Source organism: Thermobia domestica, chromosome 2 (genome assembly GCF_964235325.1).
Source record: "Thermobia domestica chromosome 2, izTheDome1.hap1.1, whole genome shotgun sequence".
Classification (NCBI taxonomy): Eukaryota; Metazoa; Arthropoda; class Insecta; order Zygentoma; family Lepismatidae; genus Thermobia; species Thermobia domestica.
The window spans coordinates 52,432,747-52,452,041 of NC_137455.1; the positions used below are offsets into that span (position 1 = coordinate 52,432,747).

Here is a 19,295-nt window from a genome sequence, read left to right on the forward strand (position 1 = left end):
ATATTCGATGATCTGGAGACAATTTAGTGTCCATTAATAAACTAAATAATATACAATGGAGTAAAATTACAGAAATGATATCGTATTATACAGTAATTTCGCCGTGCAAGTTCAATAGTATAATAATAATAATAATAATAATAATAATAATAATAATAATAATAATAATAATAATAATAATAATTTTTCATCGGTTCTGGGCGGAAAGTGAGAATTAAATCAATCACATGTGTAGTCAAGGTAAGGAGAAAAGCCTAAACTGAATAAGACATTGAAGCGGGTCACAAGCTGGGAATAAGAATAGTGGATGGTGTAAATAAAGGACGACACCGACAGAGAAATCCAGAAACAGTAGGTAAACGGAGAAAAAAAGAGTAGAAATTGTTGAAGTGGAAACAAAATACAAATACGAATACGGATGAGCACGAGTCGAGCCAAAATTCGACTCGACTCGAGTTTAATCCGAGTCGAGTCAAAGGTATTTTTCTTGAGTTGAGTTCCGAGCCAAGGCGCTGTTTTCGAGGTCAAGTTTCGAGTTGAGTCGAGTTTGATAATGGCTCGCTCCCTCGTTCAGCTCGTTTTAACTCGTTTTGAAATAATGGCCTGATTTGACTGGAAAGCGAAAGCCATGAGAAATGTAAGCAGTAATGTAGAATACTTTTAGTGTTGCTCACGATAGGGGTGCATCTCGTCTCGTAATTTTAGTGCATCTCGTGGGGCAATTTTAGTGTATCTCGTCTCGTCTAGATAACGAGAGGACAAGAGTTTTTTTTAATTATTACGAGACAGCCTCAAGTGTCGTAATCACCAATATAAGTATATACTGTAGTTCTTAAAATCATGTCTGAGACCTGCACGGTCGAATTCTTGAGCCCAAGCAGAAGACCAACCCGGGTAGTGATATCAACCGGCTCGGCTCCTATCAACTGAGCGAACAGCTCGAGTCGGCTCGGTTGGGATGAGCCGTCGGCTCGGCCCAATTAAGCCGATGACCTGAGCCGGCTCAGTTGGAACGAGCCATCGACTCGGCACAATTGAGCCGATGGCTCGAACTTTCTCGGTTGGGATGGGTCACCTACTCGGCTCATGTGAACCGGTTCGAGCCACAAGTTCAAACTAGTTCATCGGCACGGTTCGACTTAGCTCAACTAAGCCGATGGCTCAAATCGGCTCGGTTGGGTAAGCTGTTGACTCGGCTCACTTCTCGGTTCGGTTCGGTAGTGAATGAGCTATAAGCCGAGCCGCTTGAGCCGTTGAGAAGCCTAAACCCGATCCCAGCTGTTTTGAACATGTTTGGCTGAAGCCTATAACTTTTAACAATTTTTGGCTCGAGCCCGAATACTTCCCCCTTCGAAACTCAAACCCAGAACGTGACCTATGTCCTTGTCTCCTGAAGACTTCTCGACGACCGAGATCGACAGTCAATTAGCTTTTACTATTCAGATACAAACCGCATATCTTTTAAATATTATACACGGTGTTGATATAATAATAATAATAATAATAATAATAATAATAATAATAATAATAATAATAATAATAATAATAATAATAATAATAATAATAATAATAATAATAATGGAATTAAAAGTTTTAAACTTGCCCTAAAATTTGGCAAAACTTACTTAAATTAGAGATTTCGGGGAAAGGGTTCTGTACCTTCAAGACACACCTCTGCAACTACCAAAATTTTAAACTAGAGCGTTCCACTGAAGTTTTATGTAGAAAGTATTCTACTGTATGTTTTAAGGAAAATAACTGTAATAAAACTGTAATAACTGAATATCACGCAACAGTAAGGCATATAATATACTATTTTTTAGGATATGCAGAGGTAAATATAAAAGCTTTCCTACAAAAATACCTACACAGAAAATAATTCAATGAGCTCTGAAATACAATGTAACGAAATAGCCTATGAGATTCAGTCTACAGAGCAATTGTTACTTAAAGAATGGACATACACTATTTTGGGAATCAAGACAAGACGGGAAATGTTTACGATACTTTTCGTCTCGTCTCGATTCTCATCTCCAAAGCGAGACGAAAATTTTGAGTTAGCCTTGTCCCGTCTCAAATGTAAAATGTTAATTCTCATGTTATTTTGTTTGTTTTAGAAACGAGATGAGAAATTCCTCTTCTCGTGGGCAACATTAAACCAAACCGAAATATTCTTTCCAAATGTCACGTTTCTGCTTGTAACGGTATGACCTGAGCGATAATTAACTCCTAGCTTTTAATCTTCTACGAGATAATAATAATTATTATTAGTTTATAATTATTACTATTATTATTCCTGAAGATTTGATATTTCAAGTATTGAAACATCCGAGTATTCAAATATCTGAATATAATAAAACATATGTCATCGCCGATCAATCGCCATCAAAAATCCTAAAGTAAAAAAAATGCGACGTGGGTTCGCACAAGCACCTTGACCACTGAACTGCGATCGCTACGCGGTAAACGATTCGTCTTTAGTCTGGTTACGTTAGGTTTCTTTGTCTCCGCTTGCAAACTTGTATGTTATATTTCTACGATTCAAAATGTCTTTCGTATTTCTTTCATGATGTCGGCAAAGTTTACATTAATAACTTGAGCTGTTCTTAAACCGGAATTGAGAAAAACTCCGGATTTCGAAAAAATCCGGATTTTTTCGAATTCCGGAATGTTAAGGAAATCAGAAATTTCTAAATTTCGGATTTTTCCGAATTCCGAAATTATTCCAAATCGGAATTTTTCGAATTCCGGAATTTGTCCGGTTTTACTTTCGGGAGTCCGGAAAGTAAAAATTCCGGAATTGGCCATCCCTATTTTATACACAATCTTTCAGAACAATAAGCAAGTAGCTGTCTACAAACAAACAAGTAATGCAAAGCATTTTGTATCCTGCAATACGTCATGTATTAAGATCCGACAGGAGTTTCAGTATCTAACCAGAAATTGCATGTATCTAGCTACTGGAAGCTGAGGTATGAAGAATTCTATTGTGTCTTATCTTTTCGTGCCTTATACAACCCTGCAAACCACTGAATATCTAAACGGCTTTCGTGAAATCCACGTTGTAATACTCACAGTTTCATCCATTTGTGTCTATATGATCTTGTTACTAAAGCTTATTATATGATAACGTTAGTAAATCCTTCTCTGCTCTCCCGTAAAGTTGCGATACGATCTACTACATGATACAGAACGAATTATCAATTTAACCAAGTTGTTGTATTTCTACACGTCTGCTTCCGCCTCTGTCAACTCTGGTCGATCTCGTTGATCGCGACATATTTGCTTTTTTATACCCCTTTCTTCGTTTGCTGAACTAAACAGTAACTATTCTGAATTATACTACTGCGCATGCCTCGTAGATAAATATTTCTGATGGCAATAGTTTCCGTTTTGTCCAAGCAATGTTCTTTTTCTTATTCTTTTTCTTATGACCCTTTTATTACATTACATGAAGAGCATGTAGGTGTAAATACCTCATGTATTACATAGAATGTAGGTTTAACTCTTCCAGCAAAGAAGGAACATGTGATCATAGTATACAGCTCACAGAAGTGATAGCTGACAATACAGTGGTCGAAGTCCCTAACGACACAGGGGGAGAGCGGTGTCCTACCAGCTGGTCTAGTGGCTAGCGCGTGCGCCTTTGGTGTATGGTGTCCCGGGTTCGATTCCCGGCGGGGGAGCATTTATGATTTTTAACTGTCCTCGATGTTTCTGTGTTCGTGTCCCTTCGTTATAAGTTATTAGAAAAAAAGTTAAACGAGTGAAGCAAGTAAAATTAGCAATAAGTCAGTTACTGAAACACGTTCGGTGAGTCAGTTAAAAAAGTGGACAAAACACTGGCTTTTCGCGCCGTACATGCGAGTTCGAATGTATCTCGGCTTGATTTTTTATCCATTTGAGAGAAAGTATTGTTTCTTTTCGCTACAGGTAGTCACTCTTTTCGTATTTTTCGCCGTCCTTCACAGTTAAAGTAACTGGCTATTCTTATTCTTTCTACGAATGATGTATCTTCTCTTTGGTTTCATGTCAAACATGCACACGTAATGAAAAGACATTGTTGATAATAATAATAATAATAATAATAATAATAATAATAATAATAATAATAATAATAATATGAAATATTACTAGCTAATTCGTGTGTGTATTTCGACAATATAATTTTATATTATTATGTGGAAATAAGTAAGGCTGTCTAGCGCCCCCCCTTCTAATTTTTTTGATGCGCCTTATGGGTCCACGGTGTCCAACGTTGGTCCCATCCCACTATCATCTCCTGTTCTCTCGATATAAGTTATCGACATTTTGCCTAAAGAGGGCTCTGCCGTGGCCCCATGACTCCCATGACATGACTCTTCGTTCATTTTGCATTGAAATCGCTTATTTTTCTAAGTACTATGAGTGCATACTGTCCAACGTTGCTCCCATCACTATACAATTTCCAGTTCTCTCGATATAAATTGCTAATATTTTGTTTGTATGGGAGATATGGCGTTACAATCATTACGTTTGAAGAAGAATTGAGGAATATATTGCCTTGCCACAAACAACACCTCCTATTATTATTATTATTATTATTATTATTATTATTATTATTATTATTATTATTATTATTATTATTATTATTATTATTATTTTACTTACCACTAATGTTGCCTACCTTTATTTGCATTGCAATGTGTTACTAAAAAGCAAATCAAATAACACTCCTCGCAATTCACGCTCCCGAACTCGAAATACATGATTTACAGTTCTCTGTGTTAGGGGAAAGCACATTTATTATATTATTCTTTCAAATAACATTTTACAAGTTACTTCACTTTCAATGTGTAATTTCATATCGTCAGTAACAATCATCTTGTTCCGATAGGAAAATATCCCTCCTCCTGCAAAAAAAAAGCCTGACCGTAGCGAAAGGGCGTGAACCCTCTTTAGGCGATTAATCGGGTTCAATATTTCAATAAAAGATGACAAGTCCCTGCACACAATATTTCAGTAAAAGAGGAAAAGTTACTCAAACTTTTTGAATACCTATTCATGGGCGAAATTTGGTTCCCTTGGAACTTTTTAAGAGTTTGAAGGGGCGCCATTTTGAACGTTTTCATCTGATTATTCTGGTTAACGAACTTATCAAGATATTTCAACAGTTAATGTTTGTGCCAAGTTTCGTCTCAATCCGCTGAAAATTAGGGTGGTTATGGCCTTCTCAAATAGCGTTATATATATATATATATATATATATATATATATATATATATATATATATATATATATATATATATATATATATATATATATATATAGAAGGATAGATAAATAGACACACAGAGGGAGAGAGAAAAAGTGTTTTGCTCCCTTCTCGCACCTGTGCTGCGTCAGAGGTAAACCGGGCCTCTTTGCAAAACGTATTGACCAGCCTAACCTAAACACAAGCCTGTTATTTGTTAACGTAGAAACATGGTTGAGAGGTGTAAGGAATGTAGAGATTGTATTTTTAATAACCATGGTTATGGGTTCGAACCCCTCTACTTCCATATTTTTTTACTTTTTGCAGCTATGTCGGAAAGTTCAATTTTTATTCTTTACTAATTTCAAGTGGCATTTACATTCAAAATAAGAGGAATTTTGGTGACATTTGTTCGGATATTATTCTCTTTCGAAATGAAGACAAGAATAAAAGCAATACGCAAAGAGAAAAAGTGTTATCAGTACTAAATATTACCAATAATAATTGCTACGAAAGACTAAATACGACCTCTTTTACCATTTCTCATGAGCTGTATGTATTATTAACAAAAAAATTTTAAAAATGTCCTTGCTGGGGATTCGAACTGACGTCCTTTGCATTTGTAAGCCAGCATCTTAACCACTATACCAAGATCATGGCGTGTTAAACGTTTAGTTGTCGGCGTATTTGTTGTATTGGTGTTTTATGTTCCCACTTCGACAATTTTTACTCTTTTTTTCGTTCAGCAGCTGTTTCTGGCTTTCTCTTTGGGTGTCGTCCTTTATTTACACTATGCACTATTCGTATTCATAGCTTTTGCCCCTCTGCAATGTCTTATTCAGATTAGACTTTTCTTCTTGCCCCTCAGTAAACATTTGATTGATTTAATTCTCATACTCTCCACGGATGGAGCGCAGGAATGCCAGACTCGAAAAATAGGTGTACATTTACTTTTCTGACAGATAATACAACTGTTGCTGAATGGTGGCCATCTTTGTTGTCGGTGGAGTGCCAATTTTTGCATTTGCAAGCGTTTACGAAAACTACAGTTGCTCAGGACGTACGAACCAGACAAACACCAAACAAAAACGAATATTGAAAATATAAACTTTTGCTTCTAAACAAATATGCAGGGTTGCAAACCAATGCATGGAATCACCAGAAAAACTATAGAAAATTACACTTTTAAAGGGGCTGTATTTTGGAATGGCATAAACTAAAGGATTCATAAGTTTTGTGCTGAATACTATTGCATGTAAAGAGTCTGCAGAAATATCCACAGCTATGATACTAATCGCACCGTCGATTTATGGGAGTCCGAAAGCTGAAGTTCGTGATTTTGATGCCATTTTTGGGGCGTAATATCTCAGGAGGGCAAAGTGCTAAAAATTGCAGCTTGGGCCACAAAGTAATTCTGTATGTGAATAAACTACTGCAAGAAAATCATGACTGATATTACATGGAGAAAAAGTGAGGACATAGTTAAAACGCGAAGGAAGCACGTGCGTGACGATGGTCGCAGCCTGGAGAAATTTAAATGTTTGGATATGTTTCATGCTAGATCTTAAAAACTACGCATGGCGCAGCAATTAGGCTCGCTTTTGTTTATGTTCAGCTGTGCAAAAGCTTGTGAGTGACGTTTGTCCCATCTTTCTAGCTCCATGATCATTGCCACGTCTATATGGTAAGGGGGTTAGCTTCCCCTTGCACCCACGACATCCATCGTCAAACTGGACCTCGGTATTAAGGCACTGAATGTATCAGCAAAGTATCATTGAAATCCAATCGCAGTTACGGAAGTTAATATGTTCACAAAGTTGCGTTATATAGGATAGACTGGCCTTTAGCTAGTTGGGGACCCGCCTTCAGACCCATGCGTTTGCTAGGCCTACGGGCTCGAACTTGTAAAACCTACAATTCTACCAAATTTCAAGTTTCTTTTCGTATTTCAACTATCTAAAGATAAAATTTTATATCCCAAGAAAACACCCATTTAAATAACGTGGGAATTATTTCATCCCCCCTTTGGAGCTCTTAAAAACTAAAAAATATTAACTTTTGGCAATTTTCTGTGGGCTAGTCCCAGAAGGCTACAATCGTGCCAAATTTCATTATTCTAATCATGCTGGAAGTGCCTAAACATTTTGGGGTGTAGAAGATACCCTATATAAATGATATTGGGAAGATTTTTCAGTTCCCCATAAAACCTCTCTACGGTTGAAAATTTTTATTTTTGGTGATTTAATAGGTAATGCTAACGAAAACGTACAAGCATAACAAATTTCAAGTTTTTATTCCAATTCCAAGTACCTAAAATATGAGATTATAAGTCCAAAAAAAGAGCCCATTGAAATAATATTGAGATTATCTTCATTCCCCCCCTTTAGATCCCCTAAAAATTAAAAATATTAACTTTTGACAATTTTCCTGTAAGTTAGTACCTGAAAGCTACAATCATGCTAAATTTCAACTTCCTACGCCAACCGGAAGTACCCCTTTATTTTAAATGTCAGTTCATGTGGTTTTAAATATAGTTAGGACAGATGTAACGCAACCTTGTGAACATATTAACTTCCGTAACTGGGATTGGATTTCAATGATACTTTGCTGATACATTAAGTGTCTTAATACCGCGGTCCAATTTGACGATGGGTTTCGTGGGTGCAAGGAGAAGTTAACCCCCTTTCCATATAGAAGTGGCAATGATCATGGAGCTAGAAAGATGGAACAAACTCCACTCGCAAGTTTTTGTACAACTGAACACAAACAAAAGCTGGCCTAATTGCTATACCATGTGTAGTTCTTAAGATCTAGCATGAAACATATCCAAACATTTAAATTTTTCTGGGCTTCGACAATCGTCACGCACGTGATTCCTTCGCGATTTAACCATGTCCTCACCTTTTTTCCATGCAACATTAGTCATGATTTTCTTGCAGTAGGTTATTCACATATAAAATTACTATGTGGCCTAAGCAGCAGTTTTTAACACTTTGCCCTCCTGAGATATTACGCCCCAAAAATGAAGTCAAAATCACAAACTTCAGCTTTCGGACTCCCATAAATCTATGTTGCCATTAGTATCATAGCTGTGGATATTTCTGCAGACTCTTTACATGCAATAGTATTTAGCACAAAACTTATGAATCCCCCACTTTATGCCATTCCAAAATACAACCCCTTTAAAAGTGCAATTTTCTATAGTTTTTCTGGTGATTCGTGTATTGGTTTGCAACCCTGCATATTTATTTAGAAGCAAAAATTTATATTCTTCGTGTATGTCAGTCTCTGCTCTAAATTCATCTAAGTATGTCAGTCTCTCCTCTAAATATGTATTCGTTTTTGTTTGGTGTTCGTCTAATTCGTACGTCCTGAGCAACTGTAGTTTTCATAAACGCTTGCAAATGCAAAAATTGTTACTCTACCAACACAAAGATGGCCGCCATTCAGCAGCAGTTGCACATACGACAACGCGAATCATGTTATTGACCTTCTCATACAGAAAGTTTGTCACACACAAATTTTTATAATTTTCAGAGATGATCGAGCAACCATTTTCACCATCTTTGGACCACTTCAGATGGCTTGACCCGTACTTAGAACAGAATTTCTAGCTATTGCCTTCAGCATTGTACAATATAACGGTTTGTTATGGCACATTTAACTACAATTTTACCTTATCCAGAGATTTATTCATTCTTGTCAGGCTATATTGCAGTCAGTTCCTTATTGGTCGAAAAGATTCCGTGTTTATTGGTTAATACAAATTAAGACAATACCGTCAGAAAATATATTAAAAAAGAGGAAGAGAATGATAAAAAAATGCTTGATTCATTTTAACTTTCATCACTGTAAAATATGGTTTTGTTTTGTGAACTTAAAATAATTGTTTGCTAGTGTAAGTAGTAGTAATCAGAACATAATACTTACTGGAAAAATTCGTCTGCCGGTGTTCTTGATAACTTAGAACTATTATGGACTATCGAATTGTTCACTGTACTGTTCAAATCCCTGTTTACTGACTGAAATAAAATATAAAGTAATATATATATATATATATATATATATATATATATATATATATATATATATATATATATATATATATATATATATAAAAGCACTGATTATTAACTTATTGCGTGCTAGATATCCTAATTTTAAATAATATTCATTATAATATTTCGGCAATCAATCCTGTTTTAACTTCACAAATGTTTCTACAATTTATTGTATTTCCACTTCTCTAACAGAAAATTCTAAAATTAGCAATAAATTACTAAAATCTTGGTTGGATTGGAATTGAGTTTAGCGTCTCTTTGAGCAGCGAGGCTATGTGAAACGTGAACTTACAGCTTAGCATGGTATCTGAACCCCATGAGATTCCGTGGGGAATTGAACCCGGATCTTTCACGCCAATGACGTGTACACTAACCACATAACAACAAGGGAGCTCTGAAATGTTGGTGATCACTACACATATTAACTCACAACCTAGCCATACCAATATATCTAACAACAATAAAAAATGTAAGGTGTTTTACTATTTCCATGTTTTTGTATCGCACACTGCAATGCGATACCGCTTGAAAAACGCTGATATATATATATATATATATATATATATATATATATATATGTGTGTGTGTGTGTGTGTATATATATATATGTAGTATGTCGCTAAATTCGTTGTACAAAAGCAGAGGAGTGATTCCTGAGAGTAAAACAAACAAAAAGTTCCAATAAACATAGGGCGAAAACCCCATCGTTTACGTGTTATAGGCTGCCGAAATCATGAAAAAATGAATATTAAAGGTCCATAGTTCCAAAACTATGGGACCTACCATAGTTGGGTCAAGACTTCACTTAGGAACTAGTATGTGCCCTATCCAAAAACGCATGTTTCAGAATCCTGAGGTGCTTCCACAACAATTTCTATAGAAGGAGTTTGACTACGGATCTACACCCTCCATTCCGAAAGAAACCGAACATTTGAAAACAAATAGTACCACTAGTGCCATCTGTTGTAATATTTTACCGGTAGATGGCGTAGTCCCTCATTGACAACTGGTATAAATGTCATGACATTTGGATGCACAGCAACAAAGCTATTGCGTTTCAACTGTCAGTGTGTTGTGTACATCGGTCGGAAAATGAGTTTCAAACAACGAGCTGCAATTGAGTTTCGTGTTAAACTGGGTAAAACTTTTAGTGAAACGCACCAAATGCTACAAAATGCATATGGTGATGAGTGTCTATCCCGTACGCAAGTTTACGAGTGGTTCAGGCGATTCAAATCGGGTAGAGAGACGCTGGATGATGACGAAAGATCAGGCCGTCCCAGAACCGGATTATCGGAAGAAAACATCGAAAAAGTGCGTGAATTCATCAAACATAACAAAAAATCGTCGGTGAAAGTTATTGAAATGGAATTAGGCATTCCTCAAACAACCGCATACCGCATTTTGACCGAAGTTTTGGGCCTTAAGAAGGTTAATTCGCGGTTTGTACCACACAAACTCACCGAAGACCAAAAAGTTGATCGAATTGCGCATTGCAAAGACATCGTTAAAAGTGCTCGGCAGGATCGAAACTTCTTGAAATCGATTGTAACTGGTGACGAGAAGTGGTGTTTTGAATATGAGCCCGAAACAAAGCGGCAAAGTGCTGAATGGAGAGCGCCGGATGAAGGAACACCCAAAAAAAGTCGCTTGGTGAAGTCAAAAGTTAAGGTGATGCTGATTTGTTTTTACGATTCAAAAGGAATTATCCACAAAGAATTTGTTCCGCCCGGCCAGACAGTCACTGGAGAGTTTTACTTGGGCGTCATGAAGCGTTTGCTGGCAAGAATTCGTCGTATTCGGCCCGAATATCGCGAAATCGGCAGTTGGACTCTTTTGGACGATAATGCACCATCACATCGTTCGTGACTTGTAACTGAATTTTTGGTCAAAAATCACATTATTCGGTTGCATCATCCGCCCTATTCACCAGATCTCGCTCCGTGCGATTTCTATCTGTTCCCGAAACTGCATTTGGCGATGAAAGGAAAGTGGCACGCATCGATTGATGCCATTGAGAAGGCGAAGACCGCCGTCCTAAAGAAAATTCCAATAAAGGACATGGAGAAGTCGTTTGACAACTTGTTGGAGCGTGCAAATATGTGTATCGATGCAGAAGGGGAATACATTGATTAATAAAAATGATTTGTTCCAAAATGTACATTGCTTTTTTGTTTTTTTAAAACGTTCGGTTTCTTTTGGAATGGAGGGTGTATGATATAAAGTACTCTCCAACTACCTTCGTAAAAATTGTTGCGTGAGCACCTTAGGATTCTAAAACATGTATTTTTGGATAGAGCACATACTAGTTCCTAAGTGAAGTCTTGACCCAACTATGGTAGGTCCCATAGTTTTGGAACTATGGACCTTTAAAATTCATTTTTTCATGATTTCGGCAGCCTATAACACGTAAACGATGGGGTTTTCGCCCTATGTTTATTGGAACTTTTTTGTTTGTTTTACTCTCAGGAATCACTCCTCTGCTTTTGTACAACGAATTTAGCGCCATACTGTATATATATACAGTATATATGACTGTGTACTAGTACAGATACAGATTTTCTAAATAAATTCCTACTTGCTTGCAACCAAACTCGTATTTACACACGGGCCCGGGCCCAGGGCGTCAAATTTCTAGGGGCGGTATATTAAAAAATAAGCATGGTACTCTATATGCGTATAAAATAGGCTGTCCACGAGAGGAATTTAAGAGAGATATGTATTGAAAACAATGTTGATACCAGAGCGCATCTTAGCTTTCCTTGTTACGACGCTACTGGAGCTAAAACAGGCTGTGGCTATTGCAGGGCCGCTTTTCCACTTAGGCACACTAGGCAGGTGCCTAGAGCGCAGAAGATTTGGGAGCGCAAAACTTGGAGGGAGAAAAAAGATAAAAATTAAAATACGCTGGTGCTGAAAACGTAATTTCCGTTTTGGTTGAGCAACCTGGTTACAATCATACTAGATCTCCGCGGCTAATGTAAATGTTTTAGGTATAATTTTACTTTTGTTAATTGAAAATAGAGATTTATATTACTTGACAAATAAGAATAGGCCTACAGTTGTCTGAGGATAACTTGAAGTGGGGGGTGAAAACAAACTAGTAATTGTACTAATATGTGGAAAAATACGTGTTTTCTGCTATTAGCAGACAAAAGCCGAGACTGTGGAAATGATTCCTTGTGCACTTTTTAATTATAATAATTTACAAGAAAGCTACAAATACAATCTCCGTCCATTTAAAACTACTAGCTTGTCACTCAATATGATAAATTGAATATCAACATGATGAAAGAATAAAAAAGAAAGAAAACAATAATTATATAAAGGTAACCAAGAAAGTTCTGTCGCTTTTGTGGAGGTCTGTGTTCAATTGTCCCTCACACCGTGAGTTGAATGCTAATGGAGATAAAGCGAAGGTCAGTTGTTGGTGTGGGTATTACCTGGTTGTGGCAGCTCAGTTACACCGTAAACTTCTGTAAGGACAGAGTGAACATGGGAACTCCACAGAGTGTCATAAGGGCGTGTATTATGTAGGAGATCAAACTGGGGTCAAACGCAGCTGGAGCGGGACGGAAGATATGCCAGACCTTTGGTGAAGGTGTCGTGACTACACGGACAGTGCAGCGTTGGTTTAACGAGTTTAAGGACGGTGACGAAACATTCGAAGACGCACCACGTGCCGGAAGACAAACACATGTGCAAAATGAAGATCTTCAGGCAGCAATTGAGACGAACAGTAGCCAGACATGTGAGGAACTTGGACTACAATTCAGTATGAGTGGAGAAACCATTCGACAACACCTTCATGAACTTCAGAAGCACTACAAGTTGGGTTGATGGATCCCACATGATTTGACTTCGGGCCAGAAGGCAACACGAGCAAACACCTGTGTTTCTTTGCTGTCTCGTCAGAGGAAAGAGTCACTTCTGGGCAGGATGTTGACATGTGATGAGCAGTGGGTCCCGTACGAAACTCCACGGCGCCGTCATCATTGGTTAGCATCCCATGAACCGGTTCCAAAACAGCCGAAGCCAGCACTGCACCAGAAGGAGGTCTTCCTGTGTGTTTGGTGACTTGCTTGGGGCATCGTGCATCGGGAACTGCTACCAGCTGGTCAAAGCATGAATGCAACTTTGTCCCGTCAGGAGTTGAGCCGTGTTCAAGAAAAACTAAAAAAAGAAACCTTCAGAATCGCAAAGGGATCCTCCTGTTACAGAACAACACTAAGCCCCACGTGGTTAGGATGACCCGGGACACCATTCTACGCCTTGGATGGGAAAAACTATTGCATCCGGCATTCTCCCCAGATATTGCACCATCCGATTATCACCTGTCACATTTTTTGGTCAATCACCTTAGAGTACGTCAGTTCAAATTTCTAGTAGAGGTACGAAATGCACTTGATACCTTCTTCGCTTCACGGCCCACCAAGTTCCACCATGATGGAATCCAAGACCTTGCAGAACGTTGGCAGAAGGTCGTTGATGCTGATGGGGACTATTTTTGATCTTTTTGCTACGTCTTAGGTGACATATCGATGTTCAAAGGTGGTGGGTGAAAAAGTGATAGAACTTTCTTGGTTACCTTTATAATATACTTCTGATGAGTTCAATTTATTATTATTAAAGGCGCGCTCAATAAATTTCAATCTCCTGTACATGCATGGGATTATCGTGTCACTTGCTTGTTTAGCAGCAGTTATCAGTGTTTGTTAGTAATCATCATGGCTGCGCCCAGTCAAGGTCATACGGCGGGTCCATGGGTGGTGGATAATGGAAAGAGTCTTCAAAGAGCGAAAACAAAAAAAAAAAGGGAAAAAAAAGTTAGAGAGCGAAAATCTCTCCCGAACCAAAACTGGCAAAGCAATAACTAAAGGAGAGGATGCTGGTGAAATAGTGGGGGGTGTAGCAATTTGAAGTGCCTAGGGCGCCGAGGAGGTTAAAAATGGCCCTGGGCTATTGCTTATTGTTTGCCAGCGTACTCCGTGCATTTCGTTCTGTACGCTCCGCTAAGCTGCTGGTGGATTAATGTAAGCGGCCGTATTATTTAGACTAATAAAAAACCAAACCTTTGCGTAACAGCCCTTTTGTAGGACTAAGCCACTCCAACGCCATCTATTAGCGACTGGCTTAACTACGTCCAGCATTGCGACGAACACGTGCATCACCTTGCACGCTGCATCACCTTGTCTCTAACAGAAGTTTAAGGAGCTTCCTAGATCTAGTGGCCGTCACGTCTTTTATTCACGTGACTCCCCAGTTTGCCTCACGACGCTCGGTGAACGCAGAAAATTGTAAAGCACCGGCCGGGAATCGAATCCGGTATCACGCGGACATGAGTTCAAGCTCTAACCACTAGACTACGGTGTCCCCATTTAGCAAGGATGTTATAAAATAGAGGATCTGCCAATACAACAAAATCGTGAAGCCATACGTCACAGCTTCGCCACACCTACTCTGCCCACTGCGCGCCACTAAGATCGCAATGTTTCGAGCCAACAATCTTGGCGGAAACGAGAGTAGCCAATCAAACGTGCCGGATTAGACGATGCTTGGTTGTTTTTTGGCTTCATTGAGTTCATATGTTGAAGATACGTATGAGCAGATCCTCTATTTTATAACATTCTGCCATTTAGGCTGATACTGAATACAAACAAAAGAGAAGGTAAAGGGCGCAAAATTTTCTTGGGATCATCTGTGTAAAATAATGGCAATGTATTTTTCTTTTTGGAAAAGCTAAACAATCCTAAATATATAAGATTTTAGAATACATTTGGTTGAGTTTTAGAAAATGAATTTATTACCTTCTTCATCTATTTAGACATATTTAAAACAAAATACTTATATCTAGTACATTCTCGAAATTATAAAAGAAGTAAACACTTCCTCTGTGCAGGGCTGCCTTTACAACTTCGCCTCTTACAATTATTATGTTTCAGACTCTGATATGCTTCGAAACTAATCAAAATTTATAATAAATAATAAATACCTTAACGCAATTCTCTGTATTCCATGTGTTGTTACAGCTCTCCCAAGGCAGTTGGGAATCAAACGACATTACGATAAAGTAAAGTGGGTAACCAATAATCACATTACAGTATACGGCACACCAGAAGTTGGCGATAACCGTAGCATATCCGACACCTGTGAAAAAAAAAATGAAGAAATATTGATTAACTTATTTAACATGTTTAATAACCTGCATCTTCATTATATTGTAATTGGTTTCCCAAAACTTTGAAAACACGTGGCTGCTTAGCAGAAAAAACATTTAACATCTTGAATGGCTAGGACGACCTAAGTTATTTGGTGTGATTTCTAGAAAGATAAAATCATCGTGCGTGCTTAAATTCTACTTTAGTTGTATATATTAGTTTACAGTGGTGAATTTAGGATTTTGTTTCGGGAGGGGCTATGAATAACACGGTTAAGCAAGGGGCAATTGCGCACCTGAGTTTGAGAATTAAATATATTTTAGTTTATGCATAAATTGTAGTTTTAATGGCAAGAATTGCAAACTGGTGATATGATACACACAAAAATTTAGCAGTGAATCTAACCTTTTATTGTATTCATAGAAGAAAAAGGAAGCATCCCTTGGCGTACCAAATTTCCCGGGCTACTTACTTATTGCCCTTCTTGATTTTCTTTAATTCAAACATTTACCTTTCTTTATAACTATACGATGTAAATATTCCTTTACTATAATAACTAAAGTTTCGTTATGTTGATATCCGTGTAAGTTGTTGTGGAACACCAGTTTTGCTTATCACCTTCTCTTAGTTTTGAAGTTACTGACGACGGCCGAGTTGAATCACAACTAACAACGGTCGAAAGTATGATATGAGAAATGAAAGAAAGTAACAACTAAGAGAAAGAAACAGAAGAGTAGAATGGACGAAAGAAAGAAAAAAGAACGCAGTTCTTACATGGAATGAAATTTGACAAATACAGTATTATTTCTGAACAAAGAGCATAAGAAAAATGGCAAGTCAACGAAATTCTTAGAAATGGAAAGGAGGATTATTGTTGTACGTGGAATGCGAAAAACTAACAAATTTATTTTGGAGGGTTTGAGTCCGATAGCTTCCTAAATACGCCACTGATGGTTTATATACGCCAATTCAAATCCGACTACGGTCAGATGTGGGAGACAATGTATTATTTTGATGTATATATATCTTCTTTTTTTATTGTTGACTAGGGAAACTGAAATGTGTTGATGCTGAAGTAAAAATATGACTTTGCAATATCTAGTGACTAACATATCCTGGGGTTTATTTAGACGAAATGACTTAATTGTGCATCCCAATTTTTTTTTTCAATCGTTCATGGGCTGCAAGATGGATTAGTACCCTTTAAAGTAGGCCAACTGATGCGAATCAATACACAATTCACGGATGACAAGATACCATGGATACAAAATGGGGTTCAAAGTCTGGCGTGGCTCAGACAATCCCCAAACTCGAATGCTGTGGACAATATTTGTCATCTCCTACAACTAATATATCACAAACGAATATCACCCACAAACAAACGACAATTACTTGAGGCACTCTGTGACAACTAGTACCACCTCTCACAGCGATTTCTTAGTGACAAGAATGACTAAACATTTTGATTTCAGTGATCTACCTTAGGATATAAAAATCATTGCCGATCTACCTATTAAAGGTCTGCACGGACTCGGGCCGAGCCCGTGGGTTGGGCTCTTGCCTACAAAGCATATATCACTTCAGGCCCAGCCCGAGCTCGGGCCGTAAATTTTTAAATATACAACCATATTTCTCGGGCATTTTCGGGCCTCACTTTGTAAATATACTGTACAACGAGTTATATATATATATATATATATATATATATATATATATATATATATATATATATATATATATATATATATATATATATATATATATATATATATATATATATATATATTGCACCGTTCTTTCTGGAGAACTTTTAAAGCACAACTGTAAAATTAAACCTCTAATTGCTATAAATAAAAATACAATTTAGCGTTAATTATTAAGTTCCTGTAATCCGGGCTTATTTCCGGCTCATTTGAGTACCACACGATGTCGGGCCGGGCTCAAGCCTAAATGCTAGAACTTATTTCGGACTCGGGTCGGGCCTCACATTGTAACTTCACGGGCCGGGCCGGGCTTGGGCTAAAAAATTCCGGACCGTGCAGACCTCTACTACCTATCGCCAAATTGTGTCTGAAACTGCATTTTCATTTCCCTTAATTCACAGGGGGAAGTCGGAGTTGTGTTTCTTCTTTCACAAAGTGGAATAATGCCTTTCCAGATTGTCTTTCTTTACCAAAGAAACATAACAGTTACATAACAAACATATGCATTTATTCTTTGACATAGCAAAGGAAAAATAATGTTCTCATTCTTCATATGAATAGTATGTCTTAGTCATTTTATGTGAAAGTATTTTATCTCAACTGAAACTTACCTAAAAGAAAAAAGGGATTGGTGTATAAGATTTATTTTTATATAATATCACTTTGTTTCTAAGAAGTTTCACAACAGCGATCGACTGTTCAGCCAGTCCTATGTCAGTGGATAACCATGCCACGTAGAGTTGAATATTTACATTTTACCGAAGTTAGATCCATTAAGTATTAACTGCAGGTTCAGGAGTGGCTCCTACTGTGCACTGGTCTGGTACGTATCAATACCAACAGGCTTACTTTTCGGATGTCTATTCACTAATGTTAGGATTAAGAATAGTACCGGTACAATCTGAGTAATGCCACTGCACACGCATCTTACACATTTCATTTCGAGAGAGAGAGAAAAATAAAGGTACAATGTTAATGAGTTTATTCTTTTGTCAATTATTGGTTGTGGTCGCTACAGTTTGATAAGGATGTCAGTGCGCTGTACCAGGGCCGTATCCAGCGGGGTTCTAGGGGGGCCGGGCCCCCCTGAATTTTTGCTTCCCCCCTAAAATTTGCACGGTAGGCTTGCAAATGAACTATAATATGGTGATGAACTATCATATGGTTGGATCGGGCCCCCCTAACTTCAGCTGCTCCCCCCTACATTTTTGGGCTGGCTACGGGCCTGCGCTGTACCTATATGCTCTATGAGTTTAAACTGGAAACAAACACTAATAAAAAGGGAAGAAAAATAAGCATTTGATGAGGATGTGTTAAATGAGCAAACAATACAATGGTGATTTAACAAATTTAAGTACAGGAATAAATCCCCACAGGATGTATCATATATGACACGTTCATCTGTAGACGTGAGGCATTTAAGTTGGCTATTGGGAAAGATAATAACTAAACATATAAAAGAAACATTGAATTGCAGTGATGTAACCGTTAACCTACGTCTATACCAGCTTGAGTTGCGACATAAAGTTTGACAATGGATGTCACAGGAAGAGAGTTGCCTCAGAAAACGACATTAGAAATAGCTATGTTTCTTTGTTGTTTGGTCAGGGAAAGGGTTTGTTTCTAGGCAGCACTGACAAGCAGATTTTTTACGATCCTTCACGGCGATATCATTATTGGTTAGCACAAGATGAATTAACTCTCAATAACTAAAACGACCACTTCTTCAACAGAGCCGACAACAATTTTCTGTTTGGTGAACGGTTCGGGATACTGCGCATCACGAACTGCTGCCACCTGGCCAGATGATCCAATGCAACTGTGTGTATAAAAAGTTGAAAACAGTGGAGCTAGTGTTTATGAGTAGTAGAGGAGTTATTCTGCATCTGAACAGCGCGAAGCACCTATGACACCATTGAATGAGAAATTCTAATTCAAGTCACAAAATTTCAGGTCTGAATCCAGTAGTCGAATCAGAGGATATGATTTCAATTTGGTAAACAGAGGAAATGCCAAATGCCAACCGCCAAACTAAAATATTTGGCGACCGGAAACTTAGCGTCCTGCCAAATACATTTTCCATATTCCTTTGAAACTGCACCGCCGTATTACCAATCCTTCCATTCGTTCGATTACTATC

General features: G+C 37.8%; 1 protein-coding gene across 1 annotated transcript in view; it reads right to left on the reverse strand.

Moving 5' to 3' along the window:
* LOC145679677 (sodium- and chloride-dependent glycine transporter 1-like) overlaps positions 1-19,295 on the reverse strand; it is a 112,688-nt gene that overhangs the window by 88,294 nt on the left and 5,099 nt on the right. The window contains exons 3-4 of the mRNA XM_081750251.1: positions 15,287-15,441; positions 9,164-9,255 (exon numbers count right to left, since the gene is read on the reverse strand). Of these exons, the coding sequence (XP_081606377.1) occupies positions 9,164-9,255; positions 15,287-15,441 (247 nt within the window). The remainder of the gene's footprint in view (positions 1-9,163; positions 9,256-15,286; positions 15,442-19,295) is intronic.